Here is a 17254-nt window from a genome sequence, read left to right on the forward strand (position 1 = left end):
TCAAGGATCCCTAATTCCTTTTCTACAAAACAATGCCATATGCTTTTTCATCTTTGGTTACTCACTGTCCTCTTCATCACAGAAGAAGATGCACTGATCTATCTATACAGATTCCTCTCTTTGATATCCTTGAAAATTCCTTACTATTAGATAGAGAGTACCCCTCCACCAAAGATGTTCCTTTGATTTATTTAATCAAATTCCTTGTTTGTTTACTCCTTTATAATTTCAAATTTCAAAAGACCTGCCATGTTCTAGGGACTCTATTCTTCTACATTAGCTTACAAAAATAAGCATGTTTCATTTTGCCAGTCAATTTAAGTTCAAAATGAGATCAAGATTAAATTATAAAAAAACAGAAAACTTGTTTACTGTGAACTCTCTCGAAAGACTACATTTTATATTTATCTATAAATTATGTGGTCCCTAATGTTCCATACAATTAAATATTAATATTTGCTGCTTCAATGTTAGCAGGTACACACAACTGAAGAAAACTGAGCTTCACAGGAATTCCAAAACTTCTTTATATACTTTACAATATGTAACTGTGTTCTAAATTAGGTACTCAGACTCTAAAATTCTTATATTTCTTGAATGTCATCAACAATCAAATCTTATTGATTCTCTCATTTAAATGGTTCTGGAGCATTTGGGTGGCTCTATTCAAAGCGTTTGACTTTGGCTCAGGTCAGATCTCATGGTTTGTAGGTTTGAGCCCCGCTTCTGGCTCTGTGCTGACAGCTCAGAGTCTGGAGCTTGCTTTGGATTCTCTCTCTTTCTCTCTCAAAAATACACATTAAAAATTTTTTAAATAGTTGTCTTAATCACCTCTTTCCTATTCCTCATGACTCTAGTTCAAGCCCCCATCACCTCTCTTCTGACTCATCTCCCTCCAGCCAATCTCACTTTGGCATTCCTCCTACAACATTCCATTTTTCACACATCCACCTTTCCATATACCCTTTGAAAACAAAATGCTGTTAGTTTTCTTTCACTTTTGATCCTTTCCTAGTTCCTTCTATCATTCCTCAGATAATAATTCAATGGCGCATCATCTTGATCAACCTTCCTTTGAAGGCAATTAAATATGACAATACCCTGAATAAAATATGATAACTAAAATTAAATACACTATTTGGAATATGATATGAAAATACAGATGAAAAGTAGGGCTTATTTCCCATGGATTTAGATAGCAACTAGAAATCAGGAGGAATGAGTCATAGTTTCACAGCTATCTTGTGGCTGGGCAAGAATTAGAATCACTCCCTCTGAATCCCAGTTTCCAGCTCTATTCTAAACCATATTTTGTCTCAAGGAAATATATACAAAATACATAATATACAAAATATATACATAAAAATAACATAAAGGTTAAAAAGTGGACTCTATCTATACTGTGATCATGACTGTCCTATGTTCTTGTGGATAAAGATTTACTTCTTTAAAAAATACTTGTAGTACACCAGCAAAATGTGAAAAATTTTCTCTTTTTTGTATGAAGATTTCTAAAAATGTTCTCTAGACTTTACTGTTTTCTTAAACATAGTATACTGAAGATAATCAGTCTAAGTATCACGAACATGTCAGTGAGAAGAACTCAAGATAAAGCTTCAGAAACAGATGTGAACCACTGTCAACAGGGAAAGGTGTAAATCAGGTGAGTAATAGTGGCCCTGAACTTACTTAGGAGAAAACTCTAGGTATTTCTCTTATTCTCACAAATGTGCCATAAAACACATTTTATGTTCAAGCAGGGTATTTAATCTCTAGTCCCAGCATCCTCTCCCAAAAGGTTCATCACCATTTTCTTCATTTCATTATATTTTCTTCCTACAAAGCCCCTGAATCTAAATCCTTCCCACCTCTAGTACTTCTAACATTAGCATTTCTGATAAAGAAATGTGTTGTGTGAAAACATTTTCATTGAAAGACATGACAATGAAAGCCACTTATACTTGAAAACATGACCTAAATGAACCAAGACTTGTTTCTATTTATACATTTTTGTTTTCTGATAAATAAGCAGCAATTGGGCAATAGTTTTTTCCATCTTAATTATTAGAAAAAAATCCAACACACAGTAACTGAAACAAAGACTGTTGTTATATCTTGATGTCAAATAACAAATGTAATGACAAAAAATGGCAAAGATCAAAGTCAATGTTTCCTTGAACACACACCAACATTATAATTAAGCACGTGGCCAGAAAAATAGTTTTTTTTTAAATGAATTTCATATCTCAGAAAATGGAAGAAACCATTACAAAGTACTTACTCTTTGCTGTTTGTAGTGCTTAAACATTCTGATGCAGTGTTCAATGATAAATAACAAGTAAATGCCTCCTAGGGCGACAAGTCCTTTCAATACAGCATCATATTCTTCCAAAAACTTCTTAGATTCGTGTCCATGAGAATGTCCATGCCCATGTGCATGTTGATGACTGTGATCATGTCCACCCTGAGACTATTGATAAGAATAACAAAAACTTCTAAACAAGTAATTAAAGATGCTGTTTAAAATTTTGAGACTATAATCTCCTAGGACACACAGAAAAAACACCTTTCGATTTCTAAAGTAAGTGGTTCTCTAAATATTATCTCACATAAATATAAGTAGCCTTTATTTAACTTTGCTGGATTCAGTGGCCAGGAAAGTATTACATTTCATGGTAACTCTAAAACAAAGACTGCAAATTCAAAGGGCTATAGGAGCTGATACACACTACAGTGAGAGAATCAAGCAGCATTTCGATATTAGGAAGCAATGGGTCCTTTGTAAACCAAAGTGAACACAACCCAGATGCTTAACAGTTAGTAAAAACAAACTAATTCACCAGCAGGTCACAACCTGTGACTCCCTGTAATCTAACTTTTTCTTAAACTGATTATATTTTTATGTATTTCTCTTATAAAGAAGTGATGAGATGCTACCTGTGCTTATACTGTGGAACATCAGAAGTATATATTCACACATGTGTTTATTTTTCTACAGTTTAAAGCTTTAGCAAAAAATACAGAAATGATTTTTACCTGTGAAATGTACAAGTTTCACAATAATGATCTTAAAAATTAGAGATCTAGTCTTATGTATTTTCCTTCCTTATAACATTTACCTGTATTTTGTTTCCATTGGCTAGTGGCCAAGAGAAGAGGTTTCTAAACTTACCAAAGAGGGTAAGACCATTTAAAAACATAACAGCTTTAAGTAATTAATACTTAAGAAAAAGTAAGTTAAATAGCACTTAAAGATTGTTCTCACTTCAATAAACTGTTCTTAATAGGCCCAGTTTTGAAATTTTGTGGCTATTCTTGATAATGGTAAAAAGAGAAAACAAGGGGTAGAAATAAAGGAGGAAATAAGTAAATAACATAATGAATCAAATTTTAAAAATTCACATTCACAGTTTAAGATTCATTAATCAATTTTTTTAAGGCAATGTCATATAGTATTCCAGACACCAAATCTGGACTTCTCAGCCAATTCTTCTGAGTGAAGAAGGGGAAGAGAAGTACACAAAACACATAAATAACAATTCTGGGAGTGCCTGGCTGGCTCAGTTGGTAGAGCGCACAACTCTTGATTGCTGGGTTGTGAGTTCGAGCCCCATGCTGTCAGGTGAAGAGATTACTTAAAAAATACAAATCTGTTTCCCAAATACTCCAAAGGAGGTGGTAAGAATTTTTTTTTAAAATATTCAAACCTGTAATTTTACATTTGGAAAAGAAAAAGCCCCAGTGTTTTTATAATTTGAAGTAAAAGCAGTAACATTGGATAAAATACTAACTGATAACAGATTTTAAATGGTTGATAAGCACAGTACCTTATAGAGTGTGGGCATGAGATATTATTAGAAGTGTCCTGAAATAGAAGAAAGTAAGTGGTATGCCTGGAGAAAAGATAAATGGCCCCACATGTAAAGAGCTAAATGCCTATAATTGTTAACTGAATATGTCAGCCTACTCCTGATCAAATAAAGATGCCAGGGGCACACTAGCTCTATAGCACAGTCACAAGACTGCTTATACGTTTCTTCTAATGGCTTTCCTGATATAGCATACAAAGAAAAATCAATGAGTGGTGTATCTTTTTAAGTATTCATTTTCAGAACTAATAGAGCATTTTTTTTAAATTTCAACTTTACTGAGGCTAAACTGACATATAAAACTATAAGATCTTTAAAGTGTACATTGTGGTAATTTGGTTTGTATAGGCTGTGGCAGGAAGAAGTAATACCGATGTTACCAATTTTTGTTGCTATTTTAGAACCCAATGACTCATTTCAAAAATATTGCTATTAAAATTACGCACCTGGAAAAAATACTTCATCCTACAAGCAAATAAAACAAATACTAGATTAGTATGCTACAGCTTGCTAAAGAAGGATCCTTTTAGCTTAAATATTTTTATTTGTGTGTATTTTTTTTAAAGATTAAGAAGATTGCTTACATGGGGCAGTAGATGAAGAAGGGCATCTCCACTCATTGTTCCTACAGCTAGTGCAACAAGGAATGTGAGAAGAAATTTGAAGCATCCTTGGTTAATGATGGGAACCAAGATCACGCCTAGCAAGGAAAGCAGGCTAATGACAGTGATAGAAATGATCCCACAAATCCATGCTGTAGGAAAGAAATTAATAGTCAACATTAATATGACAATATAAACCAAAACGCTCAAAAGAACAATAAACTTAAGATAAATGAGTCATAGAAGACAGATTACCTTACCCTGACTCTGCTTTTTAGAGGTTTTACATTTTGGCACTGCTGTGTTTAATAACAAAACAAATAACCACATAACCCACTTGAATACTTTAAAAAAGAATTAAGAAGTTCAGACCAAGTTATAAATAGTACCTGCAGTAGCCTGTCTTATTAGAAAGAGGGATTTAAAATGACTTCAGGCTGTGATTCATTCTTAATACATAGACTGTCAATAAAATTTTACCAATGTATAAAGGCAGAGCCATAGCAATAAAACTGTTCATTTAGAGTACAATTATAAAACTCTCCCGTAAGCATTAGAGGAAGCCTAGTATCTAGTGTTCTCTTATCTTTATAAATCTTTCAATACAAAGTTTAAGATACTTAACATACCACTACAAAATGGAAATATATACACAAGAGATTTTTAAAAGAAAAAAAAAAAAGAGCCTTATTACTGGTACCACTTTTGCATTTCATTTCTTATTTTCACAAAGGATAATTCAGTCTTGTCTCCTTGATACTATCTTTACACTCCATAAGCAATTCCAAACTCCCTTTCCTCCAATTTGTCCTTCTGTATCATTTTCTACTTTGTAAAAATTATACTACAAAATTTTGGGGGGTTTTGTTTTTCAAAGTTTATTTTAAGAGAGAGAGAGAGAGAGAGAGAGAGCACGCACAAACAAGGGGAGAGGTCCAGAGAGAGGGAGATTCTCTTAGAGGGAGAGAGAGAATCCCAGGCAGGCTCCACACTGTCAGTGAGGAGTCCAATGCGGGGCTTGAACACACAAACCAGAAGGTCAGATGCTTATTCGACAGAGCCACCCAAGGGGTCCTCACTATATAACCTTAATTGAATCAGAACAGAAGAGAAATGTTTTCACAACAGAATTTGTGAAAAAACAGAAGTGTGATGGAAAAAGAGAATTATGTGCACATTTCGTTTTCTAGGCTATTGATACGCAGATTAGATACCAGAAATAAGTGCCAGTGGTTCAGGGAATGGGGCATTTTCATTTAAAAAGGGAGATTATTTTCTATTAGTGGCCTAAAATGAAATAGAAAGTTTTGGTTTAAAAGTTCTGTTTAATTTTATCTATAGAAAATTTCACTGAATAATGATAATTTTATAAATTTCATCTAAAATGTTTTTTCTCATCAAACACTAAGGGACTATAATCTGATGAGAAATTGTATGTTAAATGTTATAATAAGGGAACAAAGGAAAATGCATTTCTTCAACAAGGTAAAAAATTTTTCAAAGACAAAGAAATAACGAGAGGTAAAGAAATGAATCTTTAATTGACCCACTAAATGCTGAGATTTATCAATACAATTGTGTTTATCCATTGTACATTTTAGTCACAGGATCAAAACAATAGGTCATCTACCATTAATGGAAGTTCTGTGGCTTATTCTATATAATTTCTGATATAAACATGGGTAATCTAAAACGCCAAAAGAAGATGGTAACACACAGCCAGAATTTGCATTTAACGGCTTTAATCCTTGTGAAGACTTGGGAGCAAGGAAGGAAGGCGAAGGGAAAAGATTCATTATGAAGGCAACATTATCAGTGAAAAGATAAGACGTGGATTCCCCAAACTATGGTTGGGACAATAAGGCACAAGGAACTAAGGTCAAAAAGTCTATTCTAGAAAGAAAAATATAAGGTCAAATAAGGTTTAAAAGTTAACTTACTAATAATGACCAAGTTAGTCTGTCTCTGTGACCCAAGCACAGGCAGGAACAATAAAGTCAGTGGGAGAGCCTGAGGCGATAGGTTGGAGCAAAGTAGCCAGAGGTCTACATAAATTCAGGGAGCCAAAAGAAGTTATTGACCAACTAAACCAACAAAGGAGTGTCAAAATACCACAGCTCTGTAGCTCCAACCATGCTAATGGGGAAACACTGGACAGAAGATACTTGTATTAACTAAATGGGACAAATTGAGGCTGGAAACAATTACATTAACCTGAAGATAATATGTCTCCTACATTAATATACAACTCTCCCTTACCAAATATGTTTTTTCTTACTTTGGCAGTAATTCAATTTAGAAGCACTTTATCTCAAATCAATCAATATAAAAGCAACTTCAATTAAGAACTTAAAGAAAAACAGTACTAAAAATGACCTAAAGTGCCAGTAATTCATACTCCAAAATACTCTGTATATCCTCATTAATATATGTGGACAGGGATAGCCAAAGCTATAAATGAGATCCACATATAGTATAAAGAGTAAGCGAATTTGATAACTTCTTATAATTATTAAAAATCTGTATTAATCAGAATTATTTTGGTCAAAAATGCACTGGAATTGAGTACCAAAGCTGTCCAAGAGAAGTGTTTATTTTATTCCTATGTCCCAATGTCCAAGAAAATTCATATAACCAGATTAAGATGCTAAGTTAGATCCTAAACATTTACCAAAATCTAGTTGGGTAACTCTTATTTAACCCAATCTTTCCTTTTTTTTCTAGGGTACTATTATATTCTACAATGTGAAATTGTATACATTCATTCAACCTTGAATTTGCCCTTAAGGATATCTGCAATAGAAATTAAATTTCTAAATTTATTATAAAGGGCATACCATTAATTTAATACAATAGACATTTGAGATGATTAACAATTTATAGAAAATAATTTAACAAACTAATAAAATATTAGCATTAGAGTATATTTTAAATTTTGAGCTTATTAGATTATAGAATTTAAGACCCTAGGGCACCCTAGGGGAGCCTGGGTGGTGCAGTTAAGAGTCTGACTCCTGATTTCAGCTCAGGTCACCATCTCAAGGTTTGGAAGTTCAAGCCTCACACTGGGCCCCACACTGACTGCACAGCCTTCTTGGGATTCTCTCTCTTTGCCCCACCCATGCATGTACACTTATCTTTCTCTCAAAATAAACAAACTTAAAAAAAAGAATTTAAGATTTTATTAAACCATCATATATTCTTACAAGCATATTTATAAAAATCTAATCATCAAAGAGAGTTGAGAGAAAATGTGATTCTATTTCCTAATCACAAAAATTATATCTGAAAATGAACATTATTCTAAGCAAATATTTCCTTTCTAAATTTCCCATATTAACTCGTGGCTAAAGGTGTTCTGGAATGTGAAGAAAAGTCCAAGAAAGAGTCTATGAAACTATAAACATTTTGCAATGCTCTGAGATGACTTACAGTTTCAAATGGCTTTTGGTTTATTAGCTAAAAACCAAGTTAACAAACAAGTCAACCGAAATTCAATTCAGTGAAAAATCAATGTGCCATATGACAGATGAGCTAAATATATTGTACCCCAGGTCCAATCATGGACAGATTGACACATTAAATTAGCCAAGTGCTTACACAAATAGTTGGGGGAGGGTCTGAGTGTGAAAGGGTGTATGAATTCACATATATAATTTCTTACATATCAGCTCTGAAATCATCTTTCTCATCTACCTGAGAAAGCAAATCTGTGAACTAAGAAATACTTGAAAGACACAAGCCAATTATTATGATCAGAAAATCATTAGTATTTCTGGTATCTGACATCTAAAACTCAGAAAATACAAGAAAACATAACCCCACAAGGGAGAAAGACTTACATAAGTCAATCCAGTATCAGCACTGCCCAACTTCAGGGTTCCCATCCTGGTTCTATCTTTAAGTGAATGCCATTTACTTAAAATGTGAATGATGCCACTTGGGAGTCAGGGAAATGGCATCACATTAAGCTTGGCCAGTGGCCCCTCCAAAAGAAGTTAATATACACACACATACACACATGCACACATACACTTTAAAAAATAATACAAATGCTTTTGGTTTTCTGGTCACTTGGGTCAAATGATCATCAATAAATTGGTTATTGACCAACAACAAAAGCCAAGAATCAGAAAAGACTAATCTCTTAAAGTTAAATAATCTGTATAACTCTGAGCACCTTATATAACTTTTCTGATATTAAAGAGTTTTCTCATTTTTCCAACTAGAGGCTATGTTTAATATGCATGCTACCTTCAAAAGTTTTTTAATTGATTTAAAAAAATAAATTCCAGGACTAAAAAGGATCCTATACCTTCCAATAACACATTTTGCACAAGAACACAGAGCACATCTGGGACTATTATAATTATTCCTCCATATATACATTGCCTGTATTAACAGAGTTGGAAATTATAAAAAATATTTTTAAAGATGCCAATTATTCTGCCACTTTAAAAATATAATTTTTCCAACACCTTGCTTATCAATGAGCTACCTGAACTGGCACTGCAATTGCTATCTTCATACCATATAGCTAGAAAGGACTTTAATAATCTACACTAGTATTCCTCAAACTGTGCTCATCTAATTCTCAGGAGTATTCCCAAGGGGAGGGAGGGGAGAATTTAATAATCAGAAAGATCTGGTAATACGTGGTTAAACAAGTTCCCCCAGAGCCTCTATCCGTTTAATAAGCAATATGAATCTCTGTAAGGGGAATACAATATGCAGCATTTTTATAACTCACTTGATTATGGAATCTATTAGTATATCTCAATGAACCAGGATCCTACAAAGCATGATTTGGAAGATGCTAATGCAGACTAGTCATTCTACTTTACAGATTTACATACTGAGGCACAGAGATGTTAAATAATGTGAGTTTACACCTACTAGAATGGCTATTTTTAAAAAAAGAAAGAAAGAAAAACACATGTTGGATATACACTGCTGATGGGAATGTAAAATGGCACAGCCACTGTAGAAAAGGTTTGGTAATTCCTCAAAAAGCTAAATGGAATCACCTAACGACCCAGGAATTCCACTCCTACATGTATACCCCCCAAACAATTAAAAGGCCTACTTTTAGGCCTGTGTTCATTACAGTGTTACTCACAGTAGCTAAAAGGTGGAAAAAACCAAGTATCCATCAATGCATGAATGGATTAATAAATGTGGTATTTACATGCAATGGAAAATTACTCAACCATAAAAAGAAATAAAGTTCCTATATATGCTACAAGATGGATGAACCTTGAAAACTATGCAGAGTGAAATACATCAGACCCAGAAGATAACTATGGTATGATTCTACTTATATGAACTATCTAGAAGAGAATAGTTAAATTCCGAAAAAAAAAGACGAGAAGTTACCAAAGGATGGGATTAAGAGGAAATGAAGATTTGTTGCTTAATGGGTACACAGTTTCTATTTGGGATGATAAAAAATTTTTTAGTGTGCCTGTGTGCCTCAGTCAGTTAGGCAATCAACTCTTGATTTTGGCTCAGGTCATGATCTCACAGGTTCATGAGTTCAACCCCTGCATCAGGCTCTGTGCTGACAGCACGGAGCATGCTTGGAATTCTGTTTCCCTCTCTCTCTGCCCCTCCCCTGCTCATGCGTGCTCTTGCTCTCTCACAAATAAACTAAAAAAAAATTTTTTTTTAATAGATAGCTTGGTTAGCTCAGTTGGTGGAATGTGGGACTCGTGATCTCAGGGTTCTGAGTTCAAGATGGGAGCAGAGAATTACTTAAAAAATAAAACGTTAAAAAAAATAGTTTGATGGTTGCACAACATTGTGAATGTAATAAATGCCACTGATTTGTACACTTCAATGGTTAAAACAGCAACTCTTACATGTATTTTAACATAATAAAAATAATTAAATTGCTAGCTAAAGTGGCAAAGTAAAACCTAAACCAAAAGTCCTCTGTTAATCCACTGTTTTCTCCATTAAACTACAGTATTTTCAGAGAATTCTTGCCCAAGTGATTTATTAGTTATGTATTTACTTCGCAGAGGTGGCTTCACATAAAGGAGGATCTATAAGAAAAATAAATCTAAACATGAAAGTAAGAAGAAATACCAATTCTATTAATTCAAATGGCAAACAATCTTTCAAAATTTGAACCAATTAGGATTGGGGAGGGACAAAAATTTACTACAAAACAAACATTACATAAAATCATCAGAATATATTTCTATTTATTTCAATGTCACCTAAAAATATATATGAGAGTAAGGTTAAAATATTTATGTCCCATCTAACATAAATTATCACTTATTTTTGCCAGTGCTAAGAAATAAGGGCTATGAAGCTATATTTCCCATTTCATATAAATTAGAAAATTTTGGGGTATTTTCTACAGATAGCAAGTATTCCATTATACCTATTTCATTAGCAGAACAGCTCTACTATCTCTCACATGTTATTACAGATACAAGTTTTCTTATACTGATTTATTTTTAAGTTTTTAAAAAGTAATTTTAGCTTTCCAGCACTACAATTTTAATAGTCTCTTCACAACTTGTAAGTCTTCTTGGAGGACAATTACAATCCTTTTGACCTATGAGAAGTTGGATTGTTTTGATTTTATTGTACTTGAAATATTTTCTGTTATTTATAAACATTTATTTTTAGAATTAACGACACTTCTATTTAAGCTTACATAAATGCTACCATAATTTCCTACATATAGAAAAAAAGCAATTCGGGTAATAAATTTTTCTAATTTCTAACCAAATTATTGTACTTTTAAAACCACAACTTGTTTAATATACAACAAACCAAAATAAAAATCCCAAAACAACAACAAAAACAAACAATAAAAGGCATCTTTTCTAAAACTTAGGCCAAGCAACGAAACACAAACTATTAAATACAACTAGCAAATGTTTCCTTTATTTGTACCCAAGATACCATACACAATAAAAAACGTTAAATGTCTGAAACAAGCTTCACTTATTCTGCAAATTAGGTTGCTTAAAACGTTAAAGGTCTTCAGGCTTAGTTATTCACCAACTCCCTTTCTCATTATCTAGAGAGAAAATGCATTCTTTTAAAAAGAAGCGCTCATCTGTGGAAACTTTCTAATTAACTCGGTTCAAAGCATGTGCAAGATGGCAGTTTTCTACACTGTTTCAGCATTTTAATTGGCAGAAAATGCTTAGCGGCCTATTCACAACCCCCCTTGGTAATTAAGCTAGGGTCAACTCTATGACTAAATGAGCCAATCTTGTGAAACAAACGATTTCTACCATACACAGTATATGGCATACTTTTACAGCAGTCTTTGAACAGTAATGAGGTAGTAGCTGTGTCACTATGGGAGATTTATATAGAACAAGTTAACCTTTCTTAATGGTGCAGCAGTCATTAAAAATAATTACTAGCAGGGCATTCTCTCTAACAATTATTAACATCTATCAGGACATAGTTAATTCTAGCTTCATTTCTGACAGTGCTAATAACCACTCACAAACAGCTAATCAATATTCACTATTAGTTATGTATCTGCTTTCAAAGCTAGTATCATTTCCTCAAAGGCTTTTTAGATTGAATAAACTGTAATTTTCAATATTATGATGGTCAAGCATCTGTCAACACCTTTGTTAAAATATACACATTATGTCAATATTGTAACAGAAAAATCTGTCATAATCCACAGTTGATATAATAACAACTAGAGTTTCTTAGAAGCCTTAAAAATAAAGAGGCTATGAGTTTTAACTCTAGATGTGACAATTTTGTCAGTCTCTGTTTTTCCATGTAAAGAACAATGTGCTTTATTTTTTTTTTTTTAATATTTTTATTTATTTCTAGGAGAGAGAGAGAGAGAGAGACAGCGTGAGCAGGGGAGGGTCAGAGAGAGAGGGTGTCACAGACTGAAACAGGCTCCAGGTTCTGAGCTGGCAGTCAGCACAGAGCCCGACGCGGGGCTCGAACCCACAAACCGAGAGATCATGACCCAAGCGAAAGTCGGACGCTTAACCGACTAAGCCACCCAGGCGCCCCTAATGTGCTTTATATTTAATGTAAGTCAAATAATCTCGGGCCGAGCTTCTCCTTTCCTCCCACCTCAGTGAGAATTTACAAGCACCTGAGAGAGACTGGTTCTCAAGGTGTCTGCTCATCTGCAAAGGTCACCAAACATGAAGCCAGCAAAAGGAACCTATTTTATCTGTCCAAAGACCAGAATTCAAAGCTATTCAGTGGACTAACTTTCTACACCTTACTGAATTGGTTCTACGTAACAAGATGATTATTCCTGGGTGTTTTAGTTTTGTTTTGGTTTTACTAATTGATACTTACAGCAATACTTAACTTATACCAATACTTACCTCTACTGCTTTCTTCTATCTGCATTCTCTCTCAAAACACTACCAAATATAACTAAATATAATTCTCTGTATCTCTGTCACACTTCTACTAGCAAAGCAGACTTTAGAACCTTTTTAGCAGAAGCAGTGGAGAGAGGCATAGCAGTTACAGTTATAGGCTCTAGATGGAGAATACTCTAGTTCATATCACACATATCCTCTGCTACCTGGCAGCTATGTGACTTTGGGCAAGTTACTTAATTTCTCAAAGCCTCCTTTCCTCAGCAAACAGAAGTAAATAAGAATTCCCATCTCATGGGTTTAACAAATTAAATATCCTTGTAAAACTATTTACAACAGTACATGGTAAGGTTCCAATAAATACAGGCTATAACGATTAATTTATCTATTATAAAGCCATTTCCCTATTGCAAAGAAATTACAATAGGTAGGACCTACGAGACTTACTTTGTTATCTATTGACAGCATACCCTTTCACTTGAACTCTTTCAAGCTTTAAGGAATATCTATATCCCAAATAAAACTCTTATATATATATGTATATGGAATGTGATATTCTTAAACATGTCTACCATACTCCTGTGCTGTGAAAAAATTTTAAATCCTGCCTTTTCCACCTTTTATCTTGTCAGAACTTCATTTTTGGCCCATATTCACACATATTAATAATTAGTCTCTTTCATTACCATGCAACAGTCCCACTCCATCTTTGGCATTTCAACCAGGGCTGCCTTCATGAAGTTCATGAGAATTCTGCTCATTCTAAGACTGTATTATCAAAGGACACTAGGCTGACTGATACACAAATGACCCTTGAACATGGTGGGGTTAGGGGACAAATCCTTGCCTCTGCATGTGTAGCCAAAACTCCAAGTGTAACTTTTAACTCCCCCCAAATTTAACTATTAAGAGCCTACTGCTGATGGAAAGCCTTGCCATAAACATAAGTGTTATATACTGTATTCTTACAATACCTGACTTTTCCTTAATTTCTTATTTCTAGGCTATGTGGTTTATCTGTGATTTTTTTCAAACTGTTGCAAACCTCCAAGAAACTTCCTAATTTATTTATTGAGAAATATCTGCATACAAGTATACACACGCAGTTCAAATCTGTGTTGTTCAAAGGTCAACTGTATTCATAAAATGATCTTCAAAGACTCATTTTCAATAAGTGTCTTTCCTGGGTTACAACTAAAAGCTTATAGATTAAGCAATTTATTTATTCAGTCAATGTGGGAGGGCTTTCTTTTTGTCAAGGTACCCTTTATCTGCTTAGGCATTAGAGATGCTAAGATGAAAGACCTGGTCACTTCCTTGAAGTAGCTGAAGTCCATAACAAAAACAGATAACAAATCCAATTATTAAAATCCCTCAAGCTCTGTATTATAATGGAGCTATCCAGAGAGTGTCAAGGAAGGGGACTTAATTAAGCCTAGGATGGTTAATAAGTTACCCCAGAGGGGCTAACCCTGAGCTGAATCTTTGAGAAATCATAGTAGTCACTCAAGTAGAAAGGTTCAGAATGTGAAAAGGCAGAGATAAATGAGGGAAAAACAGTACAATCTATCATTAGGAGTGTGTTACGGTTAAGGCTGAGAGTATTAAATGAATGGTGGGGGGATACCAGGCTGGCTCAGTCGGTAGAGCACTTGAGTCTTGATCATTTGAGTCCTGATCATGAGTTCAAACCCCACTGGGAGTGGAACTTACTAAAAAAGAAAGGTGAGGGATAAGGATGGAGAGGTAGGTAGGCAGGGATCATATCCTGGAAAGCCTGATTGGCCAAGGACTCTGAAATTTGAACAATACAGCATAATGCAATTTCTTAAAATATAGGAGGAAAAAAATAACTAGCACACACATCAAATCTATGTTCTCTAGGGGCGCCTGAGTGGCTCAGTCAGCTAAGTGTCCAACTCTGTCAGCTCAGGTCATGACCTCACAGTTCGGGAGTTTGGGCCCCACACTGGGCTCCATGCTGTTGGTGTGGAGTCTGCTTGAGATTCTCTTTCTCCTTCTCTCTCACCCTCTCTCTACCTGCCCTTCTCTCTCAAAAAAAAAAAAAAAAAAAAAAAAGAAATTCATGTTCTCACAGGTATTAATACTAGAGGAGAGCCTGAGTGGCTCAGTTGGTCAAGCATCTGACTTCGGCTCAGGTTATAATCTCAACAGCTTGTGAGTTCGAGTCCCGCATCATGCTCTGCATTGACAGCTCAGAGCCTGAAGCCTGCTTCAGACTGCGTGTCTCCCTCTCTCTCTCTCTCTCTGCCGTTCCCTACTTGTGCTCGGTCGGTCTCTCTCTCTCTCTCTCATTCAAAACTAAACACTGAAGAAATTTAAGAAATATATTAGAGATCTAAAGAAAAATATTGACTAGTGTGAAGATATATGACAACAATCATAAAAGCACTATCAGAATTAACTAAATCTGGTAGATAATAGCATAGTTATTAACTGACCAAAGGATTTATCAGACAAATCTTAGGGGTGGTGGGCTCTATCATTTATTAGACCTGGGAAATGTAGGCAAATTACTAACCTTATCTACACCACAGTTTCCATATCTGCAAGAACAAGAATCATATAATAGCTCCCTCATATAATCATTTGTTAAAATTTAGTGGGGGGGGGGGGGGGAGGAAGCAAGTGAAACAGCACACAGATAGCAAAATGATTAAATTCCCTTGGCTTGAATCCCAGCACTATCACAGACTAGCTTTGAGACTGTGGGAAAGTTATAAGGAGAATATTTTCCACCTTATAAAACTGCTATTGAAGAGTAAAAATCATTGCCTTTAGAAGAGTGACTACAATACATGTTTGTTAAAAAAAGTATGTCAGCTATTGCTAAAAAGAAAAACTCTTATGTCAGACAATTTCATCGGTATTCTAGAAAGGGAAGGTTATGAAGTTGTTTCAACAATTTAATCAAGAACCAAGAAGAAGGACCTGAAGTAAAGTTATAATGGAGTGAAAAGAGTTGGAAGGTATTTAAGAGAAGACTAAATGGACTTGACAACTGATTATATAAGGGAAAAAAGGAAACAAAAACAAAACCATAAGGGAAAAAGTTCAAAGACTCAGATTTTATCGAAAAAACAACTGTTACAGTTTAGGGGATTCAGTAAGAAGAACAAAGTTTTTGTGGAGTAGAAGTTTTGGAAAGCTCAAGTGGGAGGTACCTGTGAACATCAAAGTGGAGTTCTGTAGCCAACCTAATATGGTTTTTAAAAAGCCTGGTTGGGGCACCTGGGTGGCTCAGTTAGTTAAGAGTCCAACTACAATTCAGGTCATAATCTCATGGTTTGTGAGTCTGAGCCCCAAATCAGGCTCTGTGCTGACAGCTCAGAGTTTGGAGCCTGCTTTGGATTCTGTATCTCCTTCTCTCTTCCCACTCTCCTTAAGAGTAAAAAACATTAAAAAAAAAAAAAAAAAAAAGCCTACGAAGAATTTTAACAACAGTTTCAGTCTTTTGTTGAAGCTCTCTATAAAACTGCCCATGATGAATTCACGTGCCAATCACTGGCATTTCTGAAATATTCATAGAGCTTTACCACACTGGCTTCTCTTTTGACTTCGTTGTAAACTTAATCTTAGCTTTTTATCAGAGGCCCTCAACTCTGCTAAAAGTAAATATAACACCAAATGACTTTAATTAGTAGCCCCAATATTTACATTTGCCCATCAAGAAGAACCCATTTTACTGCAAACCTGTAGTTTCCTTTCTAATCTAGTTCTCTATCCAGAGCAAAACTTTTGTCCATAATACCAGAAAGAGAAAAGTAAGCTGCATTATGCCTTTTGTCTATCCCCAATCCTTTTTAAATACTCATATCTAAGCCTGACTAAAACACTGAAAGTCACCCAAAGGAAGATAATAATTTGGAATTACAGTACTTTCTAATTCAATTACATTTTGGAAAAAGTAAGTACAGAGACTATTTTGAGGGAAAAAAAAACTTAAATCTTTCTTACCTGATGCCCCTATATGTGCCTTATCTTCAGGAACCTGATTTTTATCTTTATTTAAATCTTCAACTAAAAGTTTGTCAAAATGCTCAATACAAAGTCTGCTGTCGATTTGATATAATAAAGCAGGGCAAAGGTATGTAAATAAATCAGGTGAGATCGGAGAATTGGCACCGTGACCATAGTATTTTAACAACTGAGTGACGTTCAAACACTGCAAGGGAATTAATAAAACAAATTAAGAGTGCTTTAAGAAGATTAAGCAGAAAAAGAAATTACTATATAATAAAAATATTCTAAATATTATTTTAAAATAATCTGTAATATAGATAACTATTACAAGTAAAGCTTTCTTTTCAGAATTTATGATGGAAATATACTGAACTTCATTACCCAAGACTTTTTATGGACTTTAGCCATTTATCCACTCCAATACGTGAAAGATCATGATTTACTCGGTAAGTGA

The 17254-nt window shown here is 34.4% G+C and overlaps 1 protein-coding gene across 3 annotated transcripts in view; it reads right to left on the reverse strand.

The window, feature by feature from the left end:
- SLC39A10 (solute carrier family 39 member 10) overlaps positions 1 to 17254 on the reverse strand; it is a 109808-nt gene that overhangs the window by 21575 nt on the left and 70979 nt on the right. For all 3 annotated transcript variants that reach the window (XM_039248958.1, XM_039248956.1, XM_039248957.1), the window contains exons 3-5: positions 16795 to 17002; positions 4454 to 4623; positions 2282 to 2470 (exon numbers count right to left, since the gene is read on the reverse strand). In XM_039248958.1, coding sequence (XP_039104889.1) covers positions 2282 to 2470; positions 4454 to 4623; positions 16795 to 17002 — 567 coding nt within the window. The remainder of the gene's footprint in view (positions 1 to 2281; positions 2471 to 4453; positions 4624 to 16794; positions 17003 to 17254) is intronic.

The sequence above is a fragment of the Hyaena hyaena genome, unplaced genomic scaffold (assembly GCF_003009895.1).
Source record: "Hyaena hyaena isolate Hyena2069 unplaced genomic scaffold, ASM300989v1 scaffold_325, whole genome shotgun sequence".
In the NCBI taxonomy this organism is placed as follows: domain Eukaryota; kingdom Metazoa; phylum Chordata; class Mammalia; order Carnivora; family Hyaenidae; genus Hyaena; species Hyaena hyaena.